We start from the raw sequence: 27,574 nt of genomic DNA on the forward strand, positions 1-27,574 counted from the left end.
CTGGGGCAAAGCAGACAGAAACAGCGCTTGAAACGAGATGCCTCGGGGGTCGGCTGTGAGTTCTGAGCACGGACGGGCACCAGCCTACCCCCTCAGGGAAGGAGTTGAGACGCTCACCCCCAGAAAACAGGGGCCTCGGGTTAGCTCTGGCCCCTGCTCCTCGTCCCTCGCAGCCACGCCGGCCACCTCTGCCACTGTGGGGCTAGGCCCTTCCTCTCCCCTGGGACTTGTCGCCTCTTTTTCCAAAGAGGGCCCTTCCCTGGCTGCCCCGCCTCATGGCCATCGATTTCCACCTGCTGAGTCCCTACTGGCTGTAAGGACCTGTCCGAATGTCGGGGATACAGTACAATGCAAACCAGACAGAGTCTGTCCTTGTGCTCTTCCGATTCAGAGACTGGTGTTTTTTCCACTCCCTCTGACTCTGCGCCGCCTCGCGGCTCTAAGGAGGCGGGACTAACTCCCTCCAGCTCACACCGATTCCCTCTGTCCTGGCAGCTTATACCACCCATTTGGCATTTGCATGTGATTATAAAGTTGATCCTCGGGCTTCCCTGGTGGCGCAGTGGTTGAGAGTCCGCCTGCCGATGCAGGGAACGCGGGTTCGTGCCCCGGTCCGGGAAGATCCCACGTGCTGCGGAGCGGCTGGGCCCGTGAGCCATGGCCGCTGGGCCTGCGCGTCCGGAGCCTGTGCTTGGCAACGGGAGAGGCCACAACAGTGAGAGGCCCGCGCACCAGAAAAAAAAAAGTTGATCCTCATTATTTGTGAATTCCGAGCTTGTGAATTCACCTACTTGCCAAAATATACTTGTAGCCCCCAAATCAACATTATGGCGCTTTTTGGTCATTTGTGGACACGTGGGGCAGTGAAGAATTTGAGCCCCCGACACACATTCCCAGATCAGGCTCTCACAAAGCGACCGGTGTCCTTTTGTGGTGTACTTAGGGCTATCTCTGTGCTTTTTGTTGGTCATCACAGTGGTCCCCATGGTCCCCAAGCCAATGTGCTGTCTAGCGTCCTAAGCGCAAGAAGGCTGCATGGTGCCTGCTTTGTTCAGCAGCTCCTGCAGCAGCACTGCCCAGGCGGCTGAGTTCAGCTGATGAACAGGGCAGTGCAGCCGGAACAGGGACAGAATGTCACCACCGTGTATAAGGCTGTGTGGGGGGAGCTCAAGTAATGTCTACAGTGTGAGATGAAGCTTCAGAAAAGATGGAAAGCGGCTAAATTTGTGGATTCACAAGATGATAACTTATTTAAAAAAAGCAAAGCTCACGGCATTGGTGTGAGTCAAAAAGGGAACAAAATCTATGGTCACATTATCCAGGGTCAGGAGGATGTTCAACCCTTCATAGCTAATACTTTATTATAAAGAAATATGGCACATAATTATTTGTGAGAAATACATATTAAATATGGTGTCTTTAAACAGAAACACACATAAAACAAGGTTACGTGTTGACCGGTTGACAAAAATGCTGTGGCCAGAGGCTTAGACGATCTCAACCCTGTATGTTCCCGAGGAGCAAGGGTTTAGTACTTCCTGATTCAGTGTCTGCAGGGACTTTATAGGACGTAAGTACCACGAATGATGGGAATCAGCTGTATTTTACATGTAAACATTTAACATAATTGATATTATTTTTAAAGCAATTCCAGAACTAGGGTTGCTTGTTCCTTGACAGTAACTCTCGTCTCTCAGCCAGCAGGCGATGCTCCCGTGGGGCCCTGAGCAAGCCCTGCCGGGCGCGGCACGAGAACAGCTCACTCAGCACCCAATGAGGTGGGCACGTGGTCCCAGTGCCTTTCTCCAAGAGGGTCACTATCTCCCCACTCAAAATAGATGGAGATAGAAAAAATTCATCCATTTGTTGCAAAAAAAAAAAACAAAAACCCCAAAACAGAAAAAGCAAACGTCGTTCAATGTGGTGTTTGGCCATTTGTTCCCAGTGCCCACCAGCCCTGAGGGACCGGCCCCGTGGCAGGTGCACATCCTGCGGGTGGTCTTGTCTCCCCAGCGCGTATTCAACCATTAACCCACGACTCTGAACATCAAAACTCACAAATTGGTACCTTTAAAAAAAAGTGTACTTTAGGTATGTCATCTTACTTACTCATGGCCTGGTCAAGATTCATATTATTACTCTTCAAGGCCTCTTCAGCTGGCTCTCTCTGTGGAGGGAAACAGAGTTTTCACTAGGACTGCGTGTTAACAAAAGGAAAAGCTTGTAAAGAGCTCTATCACTATTAACTCAGGGAAATGATTGATATTAACCTAATATTGTTAGATTTTGGAACTAGAAATACTTTTCTTCCGTGTGGTTAGAGAGAAATGTCTTCTAAATAAAAAATACTTGTAATAAGAAAATGTACTGAATTGATTTTTAGAGGGAAGAACTTGTATTTAACATTTTAAACCCCAAATGTCCAGTGCCAGGAGGGTCTTATTTCTGACTCTGTGGTTTAGCAGGGTGAAACCTCTCCCAGGGCAGCTGCAGGAAGTCACGGTAAGAGTCAGATTCTAGGCTCTGCTGTAAACTACCTTTCACCAAAAAATGTAAAGACAACATAACACAAAACACGTAGGTTCATTTTGATAATTATCTCTCTGATTGAAACAGACTAGTCTCGGTGGAGGCCAAAACCAGGCTGGGCATGGTGTTGAAGCACTGCAGGGCCAGTGTGGGCCTATCACCTCACCCGTGGGGAGGCTGGGCCCCCGGCCGCGCCCGCACAGGGTCAGGGGCCTGCACCCCACGTGAAGTACGTGGTCCCCTGCTCCAGTCTGGGGCCACTCTAGACCCATCCTTTAGGGACATCTGCAGCAATCAAAAGGCAAACACTCATTTGAATAAAGATTTGGAAAGAAGACATTTGAAGGGGCTATGTGGCAGATACTGAAGGGGCTACGTGGCAGATACAGGAGGCACCGCTCATGGTCTGAACTCCTGCCACTGGCTCTTAGGGACTGAAGAGACCGGGAGGCATTTTCAGAAGAAGACCCTAAGATTTCCAACTCTCCCTACACACGATATGAAACTCAGGAAGCAAATAGGTCTGGTTAGGATTCTTTATCTGGACACGAGGGTTTAGTACTTTATACCAGTTTTCTCTTGAGATCTTGGTCAACGTACTGCATAAACGAGTGAAAACTCACTTTTAATTATAAATGAAAAGAAAATATAAAGCTGTATAAACCAATGAAAATTAAAAATCACACATCATTTTTTATTCTAAGAAAAGGTTCTCACACCTTTCTTGATAGAAATGATGTGGATCTTTGCTGTAGTTCAAAGCAATGATCCCTAAGCAGAAGCGCCCAGGTGAAAGGGGAATTTACGAGTTAGGTTTTGCCAACAATCTCAATCCCCCAAGTCTTCCTTCCGTGTTACACATGACAAAGGTGGGCAGGACACAACAGGGCCATGCAGGGCAGGACACATGGCGGGAGGAGTAAAGTAAGACGCCAGTCACCGGGAAGCCCATGTCTGTGAGTTGTTTGATCAGCCGGGTCATGATCCAGGCCTCGTCCTGCTTGCCAGATGTTTTCATGCCCTAGAACCAAGTGTGGGAAGGAGAAAGTCCATGAGCCACGCTTTGATGCATTTCTTCCAGAAATGGGAGATGCCTAAAATTCATGTTGATTTACATGTCACAGTGTCTCTCTGTTACCGCTGAGCAATGCTGTGCTCCACATCGCCCTGACAGCATCCGGCGGCTCGTGCTATGAAATGCTTCAGGGCGCTTCTGAGGTTGGCATATGTGTGCGATTTATGGACTTAAAAAAGCAAGAAAATTATTTCTTTTCTCCAGAGAATGAACTTAGTTCATCACAAATATGTACCGCTTCCATTATCAAATAATCATAAGAAGTGCTCCCCCGAACACGACCCTATAATAACCACATAAAGTTTACTAAAAATTACATGGCTTTTATGGCTTTTGCCCTTTTATAAGCTTTATTCTAAAAGATGACAAAATACAGGGTGTTCATTCCAACAGAAAAGACAAGATGAAAGGGATCAAAAAAACCTATTAATTTTGTTAAGTATTCATCGTTTATGGCCTGTAGGGTGGAGAAAAAAAAATAAGTGGGGAAATGGCGGTGAGGGAGAGGATGAAGACAAAAGGTGGGAGTCCAGTGGAAAGGAAAGGGCAACGAGACGGAGAGGGGGCAGCAGGGCACCGTGGAAGGGCTGAGCGTCAAGATGTGACCCCTCAAGAATCTCCTGCTCTTCTGCAACGAGGGGGATCTAACAGTGCGTTACTACCATACACAAAGTATTCTTCACAGTGCTTTCAAAACTGAGCCTGCCACGATCACAGGACGGAGCATGTGGGGTGACTGTAAACTAACAGGCTCACTTTCCTCAAGCAAGTGGCTTCTCTAGAGGTGATTTTAATCATTACTCTGTGGCCAGAGCCAGGTTTGCCAAGAATATACAATATTTTAACTTATCAATTTGGTGTTTCTGGTCCCATCATTAACAGGATTATTTGCCAGCCTGATTGTGAAAAGATTTAATTTGAAGTCTGCAATCATTTCTACTCTTTATGAGCAAAAAGCCGTGGTTTTAGTTTCTGGGTTCTGCTTACTGCTAATTGAATGGTTTTCAAATTGAAAAATTTTTGAACAGATAATACATTCACATGATTCAAAAGCAGAAAAAAGGGGCAAATGGAAGCATCTTCTTCCCGCCCCATGACCCGTCCGCTGAGTTCTTCTCTCCTTACTCATCCTTCCAGAGAATTTTAAATTCAACAGAGGCCATTACAAGTACGTGTGTGCCTCACACTCACACACCCATTTTCTCTTCTCTTCCCCTTGCCCCCCAAAAGCGGGGTTGTGCTATACAGATTCTCTGTATCTTGCCTTTCACTTAGCAATATATTTCACTGATCTTTTCATATCAATGTTTAGTTTCTTTAAAAAAAACTTTAGTTTTTCATAATACGGATGTAGCATAATTTAACTAGTTACCCCATCGATGTGCACTTAAGTTACTATTTTTTTGCTGTCCCTTGACAAGTAGAAGGTCTGTGTCAAAGTGCTGACGCATCGGTAATTTTGACAGATGACGCCACACTGCCCTCCATTTGGGTTACACTAGTTTACGCTTCCACCAGCAATGTATGAGAGTGCTGGTTTTCCTACAGCTTTGTGAAGACAGCGTGTTTTGGATTTCTGCTGGGCTGAGAGATGAAAAATGGCATTTCTTCATGTTGTTTTAAATTGAATTCTCTTTCTGCAAGTCAGGTTCAATATCCTTTCACACGTTTAACAGTGACTTGTGTTCCTTTTCCATGGATCACCTGCTTACATTCTTCGCTTTTGTCTACTGGATTACCGGTGGGTTTAAAAAAAAAAAAAACAGTTTCTAGGATCTTTCTCTATTTATCAGGAAGGTCAGTCTTCTCTATGACTTACAAATATTTTTTTCCCTTTTGACTTTGATGATGAAATTTTCTATCAGGTATAGTTTTTATGTTTACTGAAGTTATAAGCCTTTCATTCCATGGCTTTTAGATTTTGGTCATAGTTAGAAAGGCCTCTTCCTCGCCAAGATAGTTTTTAAAATTCTCTTACATTTTTCTCTTTCATGTTTGAATTCGTGATCTACCTGGAAGCTGTCTTGGTGCGCATCTGTGCTGTGGACCTCCCTTGATTTCTTCTGGAGGCTGTGCATCTGGGTGCAGAGAACTGATTCCCTGGGGAGTGCTCACACTTCCTGCTCCCAGGACCCCATTACCTCTCTTAAAAACCGAGGATCCTGGGCTTCCCTGGTGGCTCAGTGGTTGAGAGTCCGCCTGCCGAGGCAGGGGACACGGGTTCGTGCCCCGGTCCGGGAAGATCCCACATGCCGCGAAGCAGCTGGGCCCGTGAGCCATGGCTGCTGAGCCTGCGCATCCGGAGCCTGTGCTCCGCAACAGGAGAGGCCACAACAGTGAGAGGCCCACGTACCGCAAAAACAAAAACTAAAATAACCCAAGGATCCTAAAGAAGTTTTGTTTATATGGGTTGTATTTATTGATATTTACTGTATTAGAAATTAAAACTGAGAAATTAAAAAAACTGTATTAATTTGTTTAAAGATAACCATAACAAAGCCATTATATGTTAATATAACAATATTTTTTAATGGAAAATAATTATATTTTTTAAAACAAAAATTTTTAGTGAGAAGAGTGGCACTGTCATACCTGAATGAACATCTCCCTACTGTCCAGCTTCACAGAAGCACCTGGATTCACCCATCTGTTCTTGCCTTCGCTCTGCTGTGACAGCAATGGCATGTAGTCTCTGGAAAACCCCATTCTACGCTCGGCAGAGACCCGCCGAGAGGGCCTCAGGGCCACCAGGGTCCTGAGAGCACTCTGAGAACCTCAGATCTCTCTGTCACTATTACCTGGAGATACCACCTTGAAACTGAATGTTTTTAAGTACCACCACTGATTTTTAGAGTTTATTTCCTTTAGTGTCGCACGCACCTTTTGGAGTCCTTTTTTGGGGGCGTTCCCCCAGGAACTGCAGGAGGAGGTGCTTTCTTGGGAAGCGGCGTTGTTCCACATGCCCCCGTCCTCGTCTTCCCACTGACCGGCACCGAGGTTCGCATCGTCCCCGCCGCTGCCCCAGCCTTCTTGCATAGATTTTGAAGCTAGAAAGAGAGGGAACACGAATGTATCAGATTCACCATTCCCAAAGCAGACAATGGTGCCCTATAACATCATTTAGGGGGAGGCAGGACAAAAGGGGTGTACATAACCTACCTTTTACTACTTTGTTTCCCTTAGCCCTAAGAATTTAATTTTCCCTACTAGAAATGTAATATACATGTATATATGTACCTATTTTTTTCTTCAAACTTCAGCTATTTGTAGCCTGTGCTGTTCCAAACTCCTTTAACCAACTAGAAGTCATTTCGAAGCATGGACATTCTAACAGTAAATCCTGGAGGCTACCGAAGGTGGCAATCTCTGCATGATATGGAATGGCTGGTAAAATGCAGAGTCCTGAGAAACGTCACTATCCTCCCTGTCACGTGGTATGTCACGTGGACCAGTGCTCCCCCAACGCGACCATACCCGAGTTGCCAGTGGATCAGGAGAAATGCGGCAGGTCTGCGGTTGGGCCCAACAGTCTGCGCTTTTGACAAGCTCCCAGGAGATGCTCCCAGAATGACAGGATGGAGACAGCTGAGGCTATAGGCAGAGGGAGCTACAAGTTGAATACTGAGTTTCGATTTCAGGATATTATCTTTCTCCTTTCTTAAAATACAAAGCAATTCTTGGTATAAAAGTTACCCCAGGGCTTCCCTGGTGGCGCAGTGGTTGAGAGTCCGCCTGCCGATGCAGGGGACATGGGTTTGTGCCCCGGTCCGGGAAAATCCCACATGCCGCGGAGCGGCCGTACCGCAAAAAAAAATTACCCCAAATTTTCACTTCCTGGGGAATCTGAAGGACAAAGGTCAGGTGACAGTACTGTTACTAGAGTCTGTAAGACGATGAAGACATGAGGCTTACAAGGTGGACAGGCATATAATTAGGCCTCCAAGGACAAATTATTAAAAACAAATATACTACCCCAGTGCCTGAATCTAAATACCCAGGAGCTCCCCATCCTTTAGATGTATAACAAGAAGTAATATAAATGAAATAAATAATCCAGCAGAATGGTTGGTATACAGAGCATACTATCCAGTGTTAACAAAGTAACAAAATACTAAAACAATAAAGTTTCATTTTAAGATCTGAGACATTTAATGATGTCCAAAAAAAAAAAAAAAAACCCCGAGCTTCTGCAGCCATGTGAACAATTAATTTTAATATCAGACTTAAATCAGCAAACATATTCATGCTCTTGTCGTAAGTATCACATTGCAAAACAGCCACACGTTACAGGATTCCACTTGGTAAACATGATCTGGTCATTTGTAAGGATGTACATTTTATATGTATACTTATCATACTTTCAGATAATGGGAGGAAAACACAGCATGGTTTTTCTCTTTAAGAAAAGAAAAAAAGAGAGAAGAAGCATAAACCTGGAGAATCTAAAGCAGAATTTTGTTTACTTGAAAGCAAAGCAAGTGTCAGACTGCTGTTAAGTAATGTATGTTTCAAAACCTAATCTCAGAAAGAAAAATGGCCTGCCTTATCCACCTTGCTCAGTGAAATAGCAAGTTTAAAGAGTTTGAATGGCAGGTAGGAGAACACTGCTGAAGAAGCGTGGAGGCTACTAACCATCAAGCAGCTATGCTTTATTGCTCTGATCCTTGTATTTATTTTTTTGTGAAAAGGAGAACATGGACTTCTGTTAAAAGCTCCCTTGTGTCCTTGTATCAGACAGGGCAAATATTTCTTTACAGTTTTAGTTTAACGTTAGACTTAAAAATGAGGAAAGCGTCCTAAAACACTAATTCTTAAAATTCAATGAGAAGCATCCCTCTAAACAGACGACCCGGGTCCATCTCGAACCGGCCAACCCAGGGCAGGAAGCACAGCTCACCTGGTTTGCACAGGGCTGGGGCGGCAGCGGGGGCGCCGGCTCTTCCAAACGTCACCGCCGGCTCGGTGGGCTGGTCCCCCCATCCGCTGCCGCTGCTGGGCGGCTTGCCCCATGCTGCTGTGCCGTTATCAACCAGGGTAGAAGGGGAGGATGGCTCTCCCCAAGAGTTTTCAGCCTTTGAATGAACATTAGGCATTTCTCCCCAGCCTGACGAAACTGAAAAGGGCACCAGGGGAGAGAGAAAACAATAAAAATGGAACACAGAGAGAAAGTAAAAATGGTAATTTCAAGTTCAAAATAATTTTGAGAGAATCTATCTTTAGGATGGCTTTTAGTAGAAAGCGAAAAGGAGACAATATTGAATCTAATCAGATTTGTTCAGTTTTTTTTAAAGTTGCATTTTTCTCACTCCTGACCCCTACCCACTTAAAAGTCCATTATATTAAAAACTATTCAATTCACAGTATTTGCAACATGATAGAGTTTAAAAGAATAGTTTAAAAACTACAGTTTAAGAAGTAGCTCTTTTACTTCTGGTATTATACACAACAACCTAAAAGAAATTTCATGTTACATTAATCTCTTATAAAAAAATTTACAAGTGGCAAATATACACTGAAAATTATTTTTGCTTATCTTTTGACCAACCATCAAAGACATATATCTGGGCAAAGAAGTGAGAAGATGGCAGATTAGACATGTACAAATAAAGTAATAATAGAGAATCCAGACAATTCTCAGGTACCAGCAGTGGGCTGAGAAAGAGCTGAGGCATTCATCTTTAAAGATGGGAACAGAGTGGAGGAATTATGGATAAGCGTGGTTCCAACAAACACACTGATTGCAAGTATTTTTTGCAAGAATTTTTCAGAATTCTTCTTTCATTCCTCCACCCAGTCCTGTTGCCATAGCATCCTGATCTGGGACTGGGATGCAATGAAACTAGATAAGGGTCCCTGATGAATCCAGAAGGTTATGGCATCACTACCTACAGGCACAGAAGAGGTCACGAGACCAGGCAACAGTAAGGATCTCCCCACCTTCTTTATACTTTAGTAAGAAAAACATTTTATGTTATATATGCAAACTTCACTTTTTCCGAATCAACCCAAATTCTGATCTTTTTGCTTTTGCCCATAAGCTCACTTGACACTACTGATAGTCACAATGACAGGTCATGTCACTTGTAGTCTTCATACAGATACAGTTTCTCGGAGACAGAACTGTGAATGTTTTAAATACTAACTGAAGAATAGAAAGCATAAAATACAAGTAGCCAACCACAAATTTTAAGTTATTTGGTTAAAATATGGATAGTACCATCTCCATTATGAAATTTATTAATTTTCTGACTAGAAACACCATGCGATCAGCTCCCATGATGCTTTACTCTAATAAAATGCAATAATATTGATTCACAATAAAAGTACATGCAACCTATGAATCACTTAAAACTACAAGCTCTATGCTGAGTAATATATTATGTAAACTATTACCAATATCAGGAAGTTAGCCCTAACTGCTGTTGTTGGCAATTGCTAACTGTAATATTACCTATAATTACACATAAAACAATAACGCATTTTGGGAGGAGTTTTACAAATCGAAGGGACAAAATTAAATTAGGAAAATTAACACAGATGACAAAAATTATGGAAGTTTGGGGAAGATAAAATAATACAGGTGTTGCTAAAGGCCAATCAGCTATAAAAATACTGATTTAGGGCTTCCCTGGTGGCGCACTGGTTGAGAGTCCGCCTGCCGATGCAGGGGACATGGGTTTGTGCCCCGGTCCGGGAAGATCCCACATGCCGTAGGAGCGGCTGGGCCCGTGAGCCGTGAGCCGCTGAGCCCGCGCGTCCGGAGCCTGTGCTCCGCAACGGGAGAGGCCACAACAGTGAGAGGCCCGCATACCGCAAAAAACAAAAAAACAAAAAAACAAACAAAAAAAACTGATTTACTCTTAGTAATTAAATAACAAATTCACCTAAAATCTGTCTGTCACCCTTATACTGCCATCTTTTTGAAATACAGTACTACAAATTATTTAAGTCAAAACTAAGAATAAGTGTTAAAACCCTGGTAATTATAGTTAAAGAGGTTTTAATTCCTGAGAAAGCAGCAGGAATGTCTACAGAGTATTTTTATATGGGAGGCAAACGGTCTGCAAGCAGCAGGTTCTAAAACCTTAGAAATAAATGGAAGAAGAATTGCTCACTCAGAAAAGCAAGAAAACAACATTTCCAGTTTAAGTTGATCTCTGGCAAGAAAATAATTTACCTACAAGGCCAAACTAACATACACATCAGAATGAGTGCACCACCTGACAACCGAGAGCCTCTGGAAGAGATGCTAAAAACCCAGGCACACCAGAACGTTTTGATGCAAAGCAAATATTTTCGGTAGCTAGGAGATAATTTCAAATACATACTACCAAAATAAATACGATCTCCACTTTTAATGTTTATTGCTCAAGTGAATTTGGTATCCCTGTTGTTAATAATTTTATAGAAGTTCTTTTAAAGTTGGGCTTAATGAGGCTGAGCAAATTTCTATCTTGCATTAAAACATTGATATTAAAGTTTTAAAAGATGGTCCATGGGATACAGGAGTCATTCCCCCCCAACCTCCCCCCTTTTTTTTTTTTTTGGCCACACCGCATGCGGGATCTTAGTTCCCTGACCAGGCATCGAACCCATGCCCCCTGCGGTGGAAGCACAGTCTTTAACCAGAGAAGTCCCAATTATCTCCCTTCTTCAACTGAACAAACACAGTGCTGGGAATAAAATAACAACAGCAATGAGATGCTACCAGAATATGTAGCTTTCAGTCCGTTTTAAATATACAGTAAGTCCCCTACATACGAACGAGTTACGTTCCGAGAGTGCGTTCGTAAGTTCAACAAAGTTAGCCTAGGTACCCAACTAACACAATCAGCTATATAGTACTGTACTGTAATAGGTTTATAGTACTTTTCACACAAATAATACATAAAAAACACAGAGAAAGAGAACATTTTTAATCTCACAGTACAGAACCTTGAGAAGTACAGTAGTCCCAGTACAACAGCTGGCGTACAGTACAAGGGGCTGGCATGGAGTGAACAGGCAAGAAGCGTTACTGACTGGAGGAGGGAGAGGAGGTGGGAGACGGTAGAGCTGAAGGATCGTCAGCAATAGGAAATGGAGAGCAAGCTGCACTTTCACTCACTCATCCTGGGCTTGAAGTAAAGACACTGCACGACTGTGCTCTATACAGCACTGTACAGTACAGTACACAAAGCACAGCCACTTGTAGAGGACGCACGCGCGTGACAACGTACGCCAGACATGTTGTTACCGAACCCAGGTCCGCTGCTCGCCACTCAAAAGCCAATGAAGAGGCCAGGCTGGTGCAAATGAAAGTTTGCTTTATTTCGGATGCTGGCAACAAGCGGGGAGGGTGGGGAGGGCGGACGCCTGTCCAAAGGCCGACTCCCCCCTCCCCCGACAATCAGGGGGCAACAGCTTTTAGAGACAGAGGGAGGGGGCTACATGTAGAAACAATACAGTCAGCTCTGACAGGCATCTTGAAATTGGTCATCAGTGGTCTGACCAGAGTCATCTGGATTGCTTTAGGTACCGTTAATCTTCAGTTCCAGGGTCTGTTTGTTCCCATTTCCTTGAGGCCAATTCTTGGAATTGTGGCAGCTTATGTCATGGCTACAGCCTGCTCAGCATGTAGATAACTTCTGCCACCTGGTGTGGGTTTCAGTATCTATAAGACAGCTCACAGGATACGGCTCAGAATACTATCTACAGCCACTGAGGAGGAAATAAAGGTCCTTGGCTATGTTTACTGACTAAACTATTATTATTTGGTCTCCTCTGTTTTCCTTTGTTTCTGCATTTTCTCACTTCTCTGATTAAACTAATTCTTTGGCCGAAGTTTTTGCACAGACAAAAGGCAGGCTGAGGACACGGTGGGAGGGGGCAAGGACCCTAGGGTCCTGTTCCGTTTCAATGTGAACTAATGTAATTGGACACGTGAACGCACATTCACATCTTTGAAAGTTCGCAACTTGAAGGTTGGTATGTAGGGGACTTACTGTACATTCTTTATCTTTCTATCAGAACGGAGAAAACCAGGGTGCCCAAGTGCTGCAGGCCCAGAAGACTGGCGTGAAAATGAGCACAGAGCAGGTAAGAGGCCAGGAAACAGAACCTAGAGAAAGAGAATCTTCACCCGACTCAAAGATTCTCATCCTAAGCACTACAGATAGTTAAGTTGGGAGGTGGCATTCATTCGTTATTCCGTGAAATTAGAGATCAATGCTAGCTTGTTCCATGGATGCTACTTAGAGAGTTCTACAAGTGTGACAGCACTCCTTTTGGGGAAGAAAGGTTCAGTTAAAAAGTGACCACTTACAATTAAGTGAAGGAAAAATAAAGGACTGAAAATTTAATTGATTAGGCCTTTGAGTGCTTGCTATGCGCTTGGTATTTTTAGGTACTAACTTAAGTATTAACGAGATGGGAGTTTGTTCATAATGATGGCACGTAAGCCTAATGTAAATTTATTACAATGCTTGGATGGCTACTGGCTTATGGAGGGGCAGAGCAGCAACAATTTTTCACATTTACTGCAGCAACAATTAATTCTTCACATTTGAAATCAAGATAGGTACTTAGAGTGAAGCTTTATGTAGAAGAGTTTGCTCAGTCAGATGCAAAGCAGCCCATAATTTTTAGAACGCCCTGTTTCTCGGGCATTTATTTGACACTTCTGTTCCAAAAACAGGGGAGTCTATCTGAGGGTTACAGATAAGGGTCCTTTTTAAAGCTGACCACGTGGTCTCAAGTTGCACAACAGCCTCTTAGGAAGAGCTGCCTTTGCCCGTCTTACTGGGTCATCACAGAGGGTAGGTATCAGAAACAGAAAAATAGGTTTTTATTTTAGTGCATTAATGCCGATTTTAAATGGGCTAACTCTTTCTTATTGATATGCTGTGTCGAGGGGCAAATGGCATCTTTGTCTCATTTTTCTATTCATTTTGAACTGAAGGTACCTAAAGTGAAAACCTTCATGTGTATCCGCAGGACCTGCACTGACAGGCATCTCCTCCTACTTCTTGAGCAGGACTTCTGATTCCCTGGTCCTCCTTCACGTCCAGCCCGACTTACCAAGTCCCTCAACACACAGGAAAGTATAAACAGCCTAACCAAACTGAAACCCAAGAAAAATCTCATACCCACACAAAGCACTGATGGCTCACAGCCCAGTCCTCTTTCAGTAACTACTGCGTGGTGCTTAAAGTAGAATTCCTCTGGCTGGAGGGGTCGGTGAGATCGATTTCTGAAGTTATGGTGTGAGAACAGTCATGCTCTAACTGCATCTTGCTGATTCACTCCATCTGCAGGTGACTCTACTTTTGAGTATCATTTTTATACCAAAGGATGATAAAAGAGCAATTGAGCTTCTAGGACAGGGCGGCTTGCAGGCAGGACAATGTCCTCCAGCTTCTGCTCTAAGGAGACTTAGAGAAACAGCACATGTGTTTTATCTACCTAGGGAGAGGATTCCCAAATCCAATTTCTTCCAAGTTTTAGTTCATCGAATGGGTGATACGCTTCTTCCGTGATTAACTCACACAATCTCTGCCTTTGGTTATGTTTGTGTCAGAAAACTAAACGATAAAGCAAATATAATATCATTATAATAAGAATATAATGCAAAGTCAAGTCCGCTTCTGGCTGGGGCCTCCTCCAACCTCATGAGACAGCTACAGGGATTACCACCGGCACAGCTGAATGCCTGGCCAAGGGTAATGAGACCCATTTCCGAGGAGCTGAGGAGAATAGGTAGATAGGTATGTAGAATACGGATTACAAAATGTTCTGGAATAGGAGCGACATTAGCAGTACTCTTCTGGTTTTCTGATTGACATGTGGCACTATGTTTCACTTCCATCCACCGTGGGAGGACACAGCCCTAGGCAAGATATCATGATCCCACCATGTCACTGGTTTCACTCAGATCAAGCCCACAATGGCCTTCATATTTGACTAAATTAACCGGGTAGTTATCTTTCTAACCCCTCACCCCACCACCTCCCAATCCCTCTCAAATTATCTGTACGTCTTAACGAAACCCGACAAAGTTCAGGGGTGAAAGAAGCCGTCTCTGGAGATTCTCCCTTAATCTGCTAGATTCAGAGTTTACTGTGAAGATAAGTTATTCATCAAATGTTTTATTAATTAATATTCAATGTTCTCCTGTGTCTGCAAATAGATTTTTAAGTGTCCCAGAATATTTATTTCTAAGTGCACGAGATAATCGGGCTGTACTTCAGGATCTGCTTTCACTTCCTTAGAAACGTAAGTAAGGGCTACGCTTGCAGGTCTGGCTCAGACTTACCCCAGGCCTCTGGGCAGAGCTGAGGCGGCGGCTCTGCTCCAAGCCAGCTGACACCACTTCACACCCTCCACCGCCAGTGAGACCCCGAGTCTGAGAAGGACTGGGAAGGGCAGCTTACCATCTCTGATCAAAAGGCAGGCATGGGGTATTTCTCTAGATTGTTACTGTACTGTGTCCCAGCTCCAGAATGGATCTGAACCTCCAGACCAATGACACTAGCAATCTCTCAGATTGGTATCCCCCAGTCCCCAAGCTCCTGGGTAATTCTAACAAAAGCCCTCTGGTGTTGAGAACCAGTGGTTTATCTCATAAGGAAGTGAAGACTTGGGACTTCCCTGGCAGTCCAATGGTTAACACTCTGAGCTTCCACTGCAGGGGGCATGGGTTCCATCCCTGGTCGGGGAACTAAGATCCCACATGCCGTGCCGTGCAGTGAGGCCCAAAAAAAAAAAACCAAAAAACAAAAAAGACTTTGTAATAAGTAAACACAAACTAACATCACGGTCCTCAATCTTTCCTAAGAGGATGTATTTCTTCTCCCCTCTCCTTTCTTTTGAAGGTGCTTAATGTTTTTTTTTCTTGAATCAAAAGCTATCAGAGAATCCTACTTAACTTTCTTCTCTTTGGGTGACATTCAATACGATATTGTAAGGTGAAGGGCACTAAAATCAGTTTAACGTTACTTGCTACAAAAACGCTAGTCGCGTATGTGTGCAAATGTAATGAGAATAAACATTTTTTCTTTGCCTCTAAAGGAACACACAGCCCCCCACGTACCTGGACCGAGCAGTGGCGATCGGTTCAGCTGGGCGCTGGCCTGGTGTGTCGGGGGCGCCTCGGCCACGTTTCCGTTGGTGCTCGCGGTGGTGGTGCTGGTGCTGGTGGTGGTGCTGACCGAGGCACTGCTCTGGATGCCCGGGTTGTTTCTGTCCCACATGTTTACAGTTTTATTGTTGTAGTTGCTCGGGTCGCCCCAAGCTGAGGTACCATCATCAATTTCCATTTTGCGTCGAATAGATGGCGGGGAAGGTTCCTCCCAGCCCGTGGCCTCACTGCTGTCCTTCTGTTTGACAGGGACCGGCCCCCCAATCCACCCTGCTCCTGTCTGTTTAACGGAAGTGGCTCCTCCCCAGTTCCTTGCGCTGCTGTCTTGGGGTTTGCTCGCCCAGTTCTGTTGCGGGCCGGGCTTTAAAGACTCTCCCCAGCTTGTCCCTGGATTCACCTTTGCATTTGTGCCGTTGCCCCAGCCACTGGTCCCAGACCTTGGAGCCTCATTCCAACCAGACCCTGATCGATTACTGTCAGCATCCCATCCAGAGCCATTTTTTTTCCCATCCCCCAAGTGTCCAAGGACAGAAGACGAGTCTGCCCAATCTCCCCCTCCTGCACTCCAGGCTGGATTCGATTTGTGTCCATCTCCCCAGTTCTGAGCTCTGGGTTTTTGAGGCTCACCCCAGGTGGGTGACTTGTCCTCCTGATTTACGGTCCCACTCCAAGCGTGGCCACTCTTGGCCGCAGCAGCATTATTAACAGCAGTAGAGCTTATCGTGTCCCCCCAAACCCCGGGGCCATTTGGCGCTTTGCTGCTGCTCTCTCCCCAACCTGTGTTTGCTGGCGCAGCAGCAGGTGGTGAGCTGACCCACCCCGATACTGAAGAGGTATTTGTACTGTTCATGATGGACCCATCGTTCTTCCCCCCTGAGTTTGAAGGCTGAGTAGCTGCACAACCCCAGGCCTCTGTCCCATTGTCATTCTTTCTCTCAGACCTCGGGGATTCTTCAAATTCCCAGGCAGTGTTTTGCTTTACTGGAGTCTGTCCCCAACCAGTATTAGACAGAACTCTTGGGTCAAGATCGTTCCTTGGCAATTGGATGTGCCCTTGGTCTAGAATCCCTTTGTCTCGCCTTCGGCCTTCTGTTCCTTCCCTCCCAGCGCTTCCTTCGTTGTGGCTGCCAGAACCGTCGCTGCTTCCTTCACTTGCTGTCGTTCCAGAAGATGCAGCTTTGGCCCAAGAGTTCGTGTGTTCGCTGCCAGGCTGCGTGGCAGGATTCTGGCTGCCGACACTAGGACTCTCCCACCCTGCTGATCCTTTCCCATTGATGTCGCTACTGGAATGCTGGTTTGGGGGCTTTCCCCAGTCCCCGTTCACCCCGTTAGAGGGGCTTCTGCTGGGGTGGCCCCAAGCTCCCGAATGGAGGTTACCGACGCCATGGTTGCCACTGCCCCGCCCCCAGGCGAGGATGCCAGGACCAGCAGGAGGTCCCGAATCCCACGCGTTCCCTCCGTTTCCCTCCTTGTGCACAGCACTGCTGGAGCCATTCTGCTTAGCACTTGATGCCGAGTTCACAGTGTCGCCATTCCCCTGATTGAACCCAGAATTGCTATTTCCTGTGGCAGGGTTACCTGGGGACAGTCCCCACACAGAACTGCTGATTCCTTCACTGCCACCCCCACTGACTTGAGAAACTGATGATCCGTTAGCACCAGGAAGGCCTTGCAGGTGGGGCGGGATGATGGCCCCCATACCAACAGCCATGCCCCAGTTTGGCAGTCCGTTTGTCTGCACTGCATTGATAGGGTTTGGTGAAGAGTTCAGGGGGTTAGTGTTATTTGGTCCATCAGTGTTAAGGTTCTGAGGTTGTACGCTGAAAGACACATTCTGAGAAGTGGACGTTTGTGGTTCTGTGCTCTCTTGCGGCAGCAAGTTTCCCCAAGCACCTAAAGTGCCCGCTGGGTTCCCATTCTGGTTGCCCATGTTTTGACCTATGGCACTGACTGGACCGCAAATACTGGAAGGGTTGCCTGTCGCCACAGTTCCTTCATGTCCAAGTACAGGCCAGGCAGCTGGGTTGGCATTGGGATTAAGGTTAAGATTAATGCCAGCATTGGAGTTGGAAGCACCCCAGCAATTCTGACTTCTCCCATCTCCGATCACGTTGTCCATCTTTCCATCCCCACCACTGAGGGAGCAGTGAGCCAGGCCGGAGCTGGAGCCCGTGGCTACGCCCCACACTCTGGCTGCATTTCCATTACCGTTTGCTCCCCCCGCCCCAAGGGCACTCTGATTAGAAGGGCTTTGGACGAGTGCGCCGTTGGTGCCATTATTGCCGTTCGTCTTCTTGGTATGTCCAGTGAAGCTGCCCTGGGCACTCCCTGTAGCCATGCTACTGTTCTCTGAGCCACAGCTGGAGGTACAGTCAGTGTCTGTCGTACATTCTGAGGCAGATTCAGCCTCTGTTCCCGGGATGGAAGGCCACGCCTCCTTATCGGTCCTGTCTATTATCACTTTATCCCAGCTGCCGTTGGCTTCGCTCCTGTAAGTGGGCTGCTGTCCCCAGTGGGAACTTTCATAGTGCTCTGCCAGCCCACTGTGGCCGATTTCTGAAAAAGATGAAACAAGTTCAAAGTCAGATTCTCCTCCCACTTATCGCTGAATCAACTGTTAAAACTAGTCTTTGGGGGAAGCTCTTTATTTCGAGTTTTCAATTCTGAATGACAAATACTAAAAAATGACTTCAAGAAAAAAGTTATTTGTCTTCTAAGTAGCTCCCATTCAAAAAAGAGTTAACGCTTCTAAAATTACTTTAATTCTTACCACTACACCATACTATTGAGAAGAGTCACAATGCACGTTAGCCCAGGAGCAGCTCTGAAAGCATCTGTAGTAAAGAAAGTGGCTTAACTGGAAGCAGTTTGCAATCTATGGGACTGTGCAACACCTGTGAATACTCAGCTTCTGGGAAACGCTGGCTACAACACTGAAGCTCCCATGGATGCTGAGTGCAATTTGCAGTTCTTTTCAAGACTTCTAATGACTCATAGTATTAGATAGAAGTTACACAGCTCATTTGGTAGAAAAGAATTGTAAATGTCCCACAGAATCATATAACAGAACCAATATTTTGGGGGTGGGGGATGGAGGGAGAGAGAGAGAAGTGGTTTTAGAAAATGATCTCTCATGTTATCAAGGGTACAAGAGTTAGAACGACTTGATTACATTTATACTACTTTATCTGTTATTACCAGGGATTATGGTTTATCCTGGTTTCCTGTGCATTAATAAAAAATATTCTCAGCCCTATATCTGGTATCTTCTCGGATCTCTATGGATTCCTTCTACATTTGCTTTCTACTTCCTTAATTTAGCCTTTTCTTTGGAGATCCCCAGAATAACTTTATACGATATCTTCTATAGTATTTATATCTTTTCACTCTTAGGATCCTTTTAAAGAAGCTAGTATTTGGTATCTGTTATTTACCTCCTTTAATTTCCTAATTTTTTGAGTATTTCTAACATTGCAATCAAACTTATATTCCAACGAATTTTCCAATAGACTTCATTCGAAGTATGCATCACTCAAGACCTCACACAGTTTAGAAATCGTTGACAGAGTTTCTTTAAATAGTATGATATACAGATAATTGCAATTAAATATTTCTCTCTTTTAGAACATTTTCATTATTATGTTCTCTGCAAATTAACTTCAACAAGAAATATCTTACTCATGGACAGTCAAACTGGGTTCCCCCCGCGATCTCTTTTATAATTTGATGGAGCTAAAAGAGGAAGTATTCAAAGAATTATCACCATCACTAGAAAGAACATACCAAAACTAACTTCAACCTTAAAAAAAACCCCAAAACCAATGACTTCTGTTGCCTGATTTACAACGAATGTAATGAATGTATCAGCTCCACGCTCTAACCAACTGAGCTAACTGGCCGCGACTGAAAGGAATGTAATGAATTTAGAAGGATGGTCTAGGTGACTCTAAAGTAGGCAGGTGGGTACTTCCCTGGCAGTCCAGTGGTTAAGGTTCCGTGTTCCCAGTGCCGGGGGCATGGGTTCGATCCCTGGTAGGGGAACTAAGATCCCATATGCTGCATAGAGTGGTCAAAAAAAAAAAAAAAAAAAAATCAACTGTGTCGCTTGTAAGAGGTTTTTATTCTTCTTTTTAAAAAATGTTTGGCAGCATTGGGTCTTCGTTGCCGCGCACAGGCTTTCTCTAGTTGCGGCGAGTGTGGGCTTCTCACTGCGGTGGCTTCTCTTGCTGCAGAGCACGGGCTCTAGGCGCGTGGGCTTCAGTAGTTGTGGCGCACGGGCTTAGTTACTCCGAGGCATGTGGGGGTCTTCCCAGACCAGGGCTCGAACCTGTGTTCCCTGCATTGGTAGGCAGATTCTTAACCACTGCATAACCTGGGAAATCTGAGGCTTTTGTTCTTAAGAAAATAAAGAAGTAAATATTTTTTAAAAAGTAGGCAGGTAATTCCAGGTGAAAACTACAAAGGGAAAATGAAGATAGGCAACAGAAAACTTTAGGTATCTAAATTACCATAAAACAACGAAGTTCTTTATTGCCAAATATTGATATTAGGGGTTGGCTCTGCTACCCTGGTTTATGACAATTTCCTCTGTTAGTTTTGCCTATACTATAAAAACTAGCTAATGTAACAACCAATTTAAAGAGATCAACGAGGGCTTCCCTGGTGGCCTTCAAAATAAAGAGATCAATGAGCCACTCATCATTTAACACTGAAAATAAGACCAAGTTAAAAAACAGAGATTATCCCTAAATGCTCATTGACAGATGAATGGATAAAGGTGTGGTACATATGTACAATGGAATATTACTCGGCCATAAAAAGGAACGAAATTTCGGGTCACTTGTAGAGACATGGATGGACCTAGAGACTGTCATATAGAGTGAAGTAAGTCAGAAAGAGAAAAACAAATATCATGTATTAATGCACATATGTGGAATCTAGAAAAATGGTACAGATGAACCAGTTTCTAAGGCAGAAACACAGACACAGACGTAGAGAACAAACGTATGGACATCAAGTGGGGAAAGGTGGGATGGGATGCATTGGGAGAGTGGGACTGACATATATACACTAATATGTATAAAACAGATAACTAATGAGAACCTGCTGTATAGCACAGGGAACTCCACTTCGCTGTACAGCAGAAACTAACACAACACTGTAAAACAACTATACCCCAATTAAAAACAAACAAACAAACAAAAACCAAAGATTATCACTTTTTGTCAGCAAACCTACCACAGTTCACTCTCCCTCGGTCTTGCCTCTGCAGGGACAAGGTTTACCCAAAGGCAGGCCACCTACCTCTTGACTAGGAGAGCACTCACTGCAACCTACACCCAGGAGTAGCCGGTTACCAGCCTGGCCTAGCAAGGTTTTATATCCATAATGCTTGCCACATATTAGGCAACCAATAAATGTTTGTTGGACAAACGAAAGAATCAATGTATAGAACCAAATATGAGTTTAGCTAAAGCCACCAATTAGCTGAACAATCTGAAGCCATTTCTCACTCTACAAAGACGGCGACGGACTAACCGCCTAAGCCCTAAGGTTCTCAGCTCTAAAATCTGTAACCTAGAGTTTATATACACTACATAAGAATCACACACAGGGCTTCCCTGGTGGCGCAGTGGTTGGGAGTCCGCCTGCCGATGCAGGGGACACGGGTTCGTGCCCCGGTCCGGGAGGATCCCACGTGCCGCGGAGCGGCTGGGCCCGTGAGCCATGGCCGCTGAGCCTGCGCGTCCGGAGCCTGTGCTCCGCAGCGGGAGAGGCCACAACATTGAGAGGCCCGCGTAACGCAAAAAAAAAAAAGAATCACACACAAAAATACCTAGCAACATAGGTGACACTGTCAATCTCAACTACAATATTGGAGAGAAGATTTTTTTTCTGGTAAAATATAATTTTCCATTTTAACCATTTTTGAGTATATAATTCAGCAGTGTTAAGTACATTCATTTTGTGAAACCATCACCACTATCCCTCATCCCAAGATGAAACACTATACCAGCAATACACCAGGGTTCCAATTTCTCCACATCCTTGCCAACACTTGTTATATTCTGATTTTTGAATAACAGCCAGCCTAATGGGTGTGAAGTGGTATCTCATTGTGGTTTTGGTCTGCTTCTCCTTAATGATTAGTAATGTTGAATATCTTTTCACATGTAAAGCATTTTTATAATCAAACTGATTTATTTCATTTAAAATGAACAATCCAAGAACTACATTGTTTGCATATAAAAAACCCATAAAACCCAATGAGTTTTCAATAAATAATGTAAAACAATTCCAAAATATGCCATCCTCCTACTCAGATGGTTTTGTTTTGGAATTTTCTACAAATATTTATAATCAAAACATAAAATTGTAAATAGTAAATATTATTTAATTTCTGACATTATGAGATGATAAAATGTAGGAGCAATGTTGTTGCTTGTGAGAAAAATAAATGTAGATCATTACATTTTGAGCTATATAACATCCTACATAACATTTTACAAGATAAAATAATTTATAAACTTCTCGAGAGAGGGTAAGGCAAGTAATGAATTTAATACAGTAACTAGGGAATTCCCCAGAGGTCCAGCGGTTAGGACTCCACACTCTCAATGCCGAGGGCCCGGGTTCAATCCCTGTTTGGGAAACTAAGATCCCACAAGCTGTGCAGTGCAGCCAAAAAAGAAAAAAAAAAAAAAAAAAATACAGTAACTAAACCTGAAAAGGGGAGATGGAAAACAAGGAGGAGAAAAATTACATGAAAAACACTGAATCAACAACATGCTGATAAATACCTGAATTCTCTACTTTCACGGATAGTCCTCTGCCCTTAGAGCTTTACAAGAGAAACAAAGGGCCAAGGACCAAAGGCTAACGTTGCAATTAAGGAGATAATCCTGTGAGAAAAAGGATTTTTTTCATTCACGTAAATTTTAAAAATCCCAAATCTCATGAAAAATATTAGTCATTAGGTTAAAAAAAACACACACATCCATAAAGGTGTATCAAGGGTATGTAGCGTCGCCGTGCAGCCCGGGCTCTTTCTAACAAGTGTGTCTGTTTGCTGAAGGGATGGCCCCCACAGTGATCAAGTTCCACCGCTCAGTCCTTCCCTGGGGTGAAGAGGAAGAGCTCAAGGGCAGCAGAGCCAGCTCAGCACCAACGAGGCAGTGCTGGCAGGAGCCCCAGCACCCGAGCCGACAGAGGGCAGGATGAAGTCTCGCCTGTGCGTTTACACACTGGAGTCTCTAGGACACTTTCACTTACTACGACTGGATTCTCCTATGAGAATCTAGGAGAATTTCTAACTGTCTCCCCCAGACCCATTCCTGCTTCTCTCCAGTCTCTTCTCAGTAATGCACCAAATAGTCTTTCCAAATGCACCTCCAGCAGATCATGAATGCCTACTCACACACTTCAAAAGGTTCTTAACATCAAACCTACGAGGTATCACCTCACACTGGTCAGAATGGCCATCACTGAAAAGTCTACAAATAATAAACGCTGGAGAGAAGAAAACCCTCACACACTGTTGGTGGGAATGTAAATTGGCGCAGCCACTATGGAGAACAGTACGGATGTTCCCTAAAAAACTAAAAACAGAGTTACCATATGATCCAGCAATACCACTCCTGGGCATATACCCAGACAAAACTATAATTGGAAAAGATACATGCACCCCTATGTTCATGGCAGCACTATTAGAATAGCCAAGACATGGAAGCAGCCTAAATGTCCACTGACAGAGAAAGAAGATATCATATGATATCACTTGTATGTGGAATCTAAAAAAGTTATACAAATGAACTTATTTACAAAACAGAAACAGACTCACAGACATAGAAAACAAACTTAAAGTGACCAAAGGGGATGGGGGGAGGGATAAATTAGGAGTTTGGGATGAACAGATACACACTACTATATATAAAATAGATAAACAACAGGGACCTACTGTAGAGCACAGGGAACTATATTAAACTATAATAGGGAACACTGGAGTAAGGGCAGTTCTGGGAAGGAGAGAAGAAAGGGAGATGACGGACTGAGATCCAGACATATTGAGTCTGGGGCGGCTGCAAGACCTCTGAGCGGATCCGCCCTCAGTCCTGGGAGAAGCAAGTCAGAAGCTCAGACGTTAATGTGCACCAGCAGTCTCTCCGTGTGGACTCACGCATCCTCACAGGTGCTTCATCCAGCTCCTCAAAAGGCCATTAGCACTGCTCTTCTCCCCTCTTCACTCCCCTCCATCACCTGCTTCAGTAGCTGGATCAAGTGGGGGCTACATCCAACAAGCACTGGGGAATCTATGTGTTGTCATCCACTCAACAGGACGCTTTTCTCAAAGGCGAGAATGTGTCTGCAAGTGGTGTATGCCAGGAGACCAGCGCTCCTAACTCAAAGGTGAGCTAAGTGTTCTGGAACTCGGTACACATGGTGGGAAAGGAGACGAGAGAGAGAAGGCTAGAGGAGAGGAGATAAAAGAGGGAAGGAGGTGAAAGCATGAGATGAAATGTCCCCCTGGGAATTCCCTGGCAATCCAGTGGTTAGGACTCGGTGCTTTCACTGCTGTGGCCCTGTGTTTAATCCCTGGTCAGGGAGCTAAGATCACTCAAGCTGTGTGGTGTGGCAATAAAAAAAAAAAAGGAAGAAAGGAAGGAAGAAAAAAAGAAATGTCCCCCAAACACCAAGGGAGTTTTACTGAACGGGTACTTACACCTGTGTTTTGGCACAGAAGGTATAAAGGACAGGGGGTCACTGCTACTAAAGGAACCTAAAGGAGAAGCTCAATTCTCACCAGTGCACGGAACAGCTCAAGTCCATTTTCAGGTGAGGACTTCTGTCCTAAGCTTGCAAAGACGGCCACCCTTATATAAGGAACTATTTGGAGGGGCTTCAAGTGAGGCTAACAAGTTAATCTGCTATATACACTTATATGTGTTATTACCATGTAAGCCACTAAAAATATTTTTCTACTTAAAATGTTTTTAGTTGTAATGGAAACAGTGGATAAGGAAACAAAATGAAAGAGACAAATATTACGATGCCTTTCATTGTAATTAAACTTCAAGAACACCAAAATGATATACGGATTTTTCCAAGATAATACCACAGTTGGGGGTGTTTACAGGGTCAAAATAAACATTAAATACATTAAAAACCGAAAAGTTAAGGCTAAATGGTAAAAATTACTCTATGCCGTGGTTCTACAATTTGATTTCCGGCCTTTGCTCCTTAGTGTTCCCAGTTCTGGTACATTAAAGAAAGCTCTAGCCCCAGGATCTTTCTTTACAGGGTCCTCTCCTCCTACAGTTTGGGGCCCCGTACAGAGTCTGTTCCTGTGTGACTCTAGTCACAGTGTCCTCCGATGACAGTTCCCTAAGACACTCACATTCTGCTGAACAAGCAAGTTCAACAGCCCTACCGATACTGCACAGATGAACAAGACCTCGTCTCCCCTCAGAGAACTTTCTGTGCCGAGACAAGCATGATATGCACAAAGTGCCACTCTTTGCTCTAGTTTTTTATTTTCCTTCTTTCACTTTATCTTGTTTTCTCATTTTTTCCTTCTCAAAAAGTTTTAAAATGGGAATCAACTGTGTCCTATGTACTTTAATATATAAAAAAAAAATAGTTTGGGGACTTCCCTGGCAGTCCAGTGGTTAAGACTTGGAACTCTCAATGCAGAGGGTGCTGGTTTGATCCCTGGTTGGGGAACTACGATACCACATCCTGCACAGCCAAAAAAAAAAAAAAAAAAAGTTTGAACACATAAATGCATTTAAAAGCTGGAAAGGACTTGAAAACTAGAAAGCAGAAAGTTATGATTTTAATGCAATATTTTTGATTTTCAAATATAGACTTAAGTTGATTTGAAAATACCACTCACCGTCTTCTTAGTGCAGTGGTAAAAACCAGACAACAGAAAACAAAGAGCAGAACCTACTTTCCCAAAACACAAAGGAGTTAAACCTAAAGCCACCTCGGAAAAATTAGGCTTTCCCCACTCCCACCAGCCTTTCCCCACTCAGACTCCTTTAAAGTCTTCTGTGGGTATCTGAGGAGCACAGTTTGACTAGTTCTGTTCTGGGGAGCCCCTAAAGTCTCTCCTCTCTTGCCGCTCATCGTCATCATCACCGACACCACCATCACGTGAACAGCATCATCACTCCCACCATCACCACCACCACCACATATTCTGACACTAGAATTTATCCCCAAAATGAAAACGTGTTACATTTTTAAGGCTATTTACTCTATGTTTAAAGCACACCATTCTTCTTGGGAGAATTTATGACTTCAAAAATATTTGAATAACATGCCTTTCATAAACCAAAGTCTCTTGACTGTGCTATCGATTCAAAAACCCATCTTTTAGTTATAGTCTAAAAGACTCTATGAAAGAAATTTGTGAAATGACTGACTTCTGGGAACAGGCATTTCGAGATGAACGAAAGCTCTAAAATAAACCAAGACTGAATTCTCTTGTAGGTTATTCTCAACTCTCCAGGATAAGCCCACAGGAACTGTTAAAGGCTAAAATCCACGCGACTGTTATGCAGCAAGTTTGAGAGTTTATACATAAGTCTTCCTATCCCTAAGACGTCACATATTTCATAGCACTTTCAAGTTCTACGTATGTCCACACACATTAAATTAACTGAAACTTACAAATTACATCTGTTTTACAGATGGGGAAACAGAGGCTCAGAGGCCAGATTTGGAAAAGGTGTTATAATCAATAACCAGTAAGGACTGAACAGAAATGCCTATCTTCAGGATAAAATTCCAGTGCTCCTTCCATTACAACATTCTATCACCAAATGTTAAATTCACTTTTTCCCTGCTGTTTGAATGGTTTACACGTTCTAAAAATAGGTGTCTCTATAAAAATGTAAGTAACATAAACAGTCTTAGGTGATTAAAAAGGATCACACGATAGCATGGTTTAAAGAAAAAAGCTTTCTTTTTTTAAATTCCAAAATGTTACCATGTAAAGATAAAATTTTCAAGAAAAAGTGTTTAACAAAGAGCTTCCCGAAGCTACAGTAAGCGAGCTTTTAATTAGGTATCAAATTAATCAGATAGGGAAGTGTGGACAAGATTTACTCAGAAGTGCGCGGGATGCTTAATTATCGCTAACGCTGACAAACAGTGCGTAGTCCATTCTTTCTCACCGCAGTCCTTTTAACCGAAATGACAGAATAATAAATTGTAAAGTCATTCCAAATGCCTTCCATAGTTGAAAACACATGAGTGCTTCGCTTACTGATAACACACAGTCCTCGGTTTCAAGGGGCGGGATCAACGAAACCACCGTTTTCAGCTTTGGAGAGAACCGAAGCGACCTCCCTCTCCACTGCCTTGAGTGTGCGTAAAAATCTTGTGGAGAGAGTGCTCTGAGTTCAGAATTCCGTCACTGGACAGACTCCGAGACATCTCCGTCAACTTCTATCAATGGAAGGCATTATGAAATGCAGAACCAAGTGAAAGGTTTACTGCAAACAATAATGAAACTGTCCAAAGGAAAACGCTTATTCCCTTGTTTTTCTTCAAAACGGCAGGAAACGAGGCTGCTTCCTCCGCGGTCAGACCCTGTGAGAGGCACTGCCGAGCGGGGCGGCCCCGGGGGCGGCGGCGCGGGGCCCGGAGCAGCTCCATGCTCAGCGGCGGGGGCGCCATCTTAACGCGTCGTCTGCGCGCCCCTCGCGCCCCGTCCGAGGCCCGGGAGAAGCAGCTGCTGTCTGCTCCGTGTCGGCTCTGTTTCTGCGGCTCTGCGGGCAGCGGGGGCGAAAGTACCTGCGGAGAGGGGCCGCCCACCCCCTGGAGACGCTACCTTGCGCGCCGAA

General features: G+C 44.2%; 1 protein-coding gene across 6 annotated transcripts in view; it reads right to left on the reverse strand.

The window, feature by feature from the left end:
- The window catches only part of TNRC6C (trinucleotide repeat containing adaptor 6C), an 83,230-nt gene that overhangs the window by 27,308 nt on the left and 28,348 nt on the right, over nt 1-27,574 (reverse strand). For 5 of the 6 annotated variants that reach the window (XM_032617747.1, XM_032617746.1, XM_032617744.1 and 2 more), the window contains exons 4-8: nt 15,675-18,278; nt 8,502-8,717; nt 6,485-6,651; nt 3,470-3,550; nt 2,110-2,167 (exon numbers count right to left, since the gene is read on the reverse strand). In XM_032617747.1, coding sequence (XP_032473638.1) covers nt 2,110-2,167; nt 3,470-3,550; nt 6,485-6,651; nt 8,502-8,717; nt 15,675-18,060 — 2,908 coding nt within the window. In that variant the 5' untranslated portion in view covers nt 18,061-18,278. The remainder of the gene's footprint in view (nt 1-2,109; nt 2,168-3,469; nt 3,551-6,484; nt 6,652-8,501; nt 8,718-15,674; nt 18,279-27,574) is intronic. The other variant, XM_032617745.1, reaches the window with a different exon arrangement.

The sequence above is a fragment of the Phocoena sinus genome, chromosome 20 (assembly GCF_008692025.1).
Source record: "Phocoena sinus isolate mPhoSin1 chromosome 20, mPhoSin1.pri, whole genome shotgun sequence".
Classification (NCBI taxonomy): domain Eukaryota; kingdom Metazoa; phylum Chordata; class Mammalia; order Artiodactyla; family Phocoenidae; genus Phocoena; species Phocoena sinus.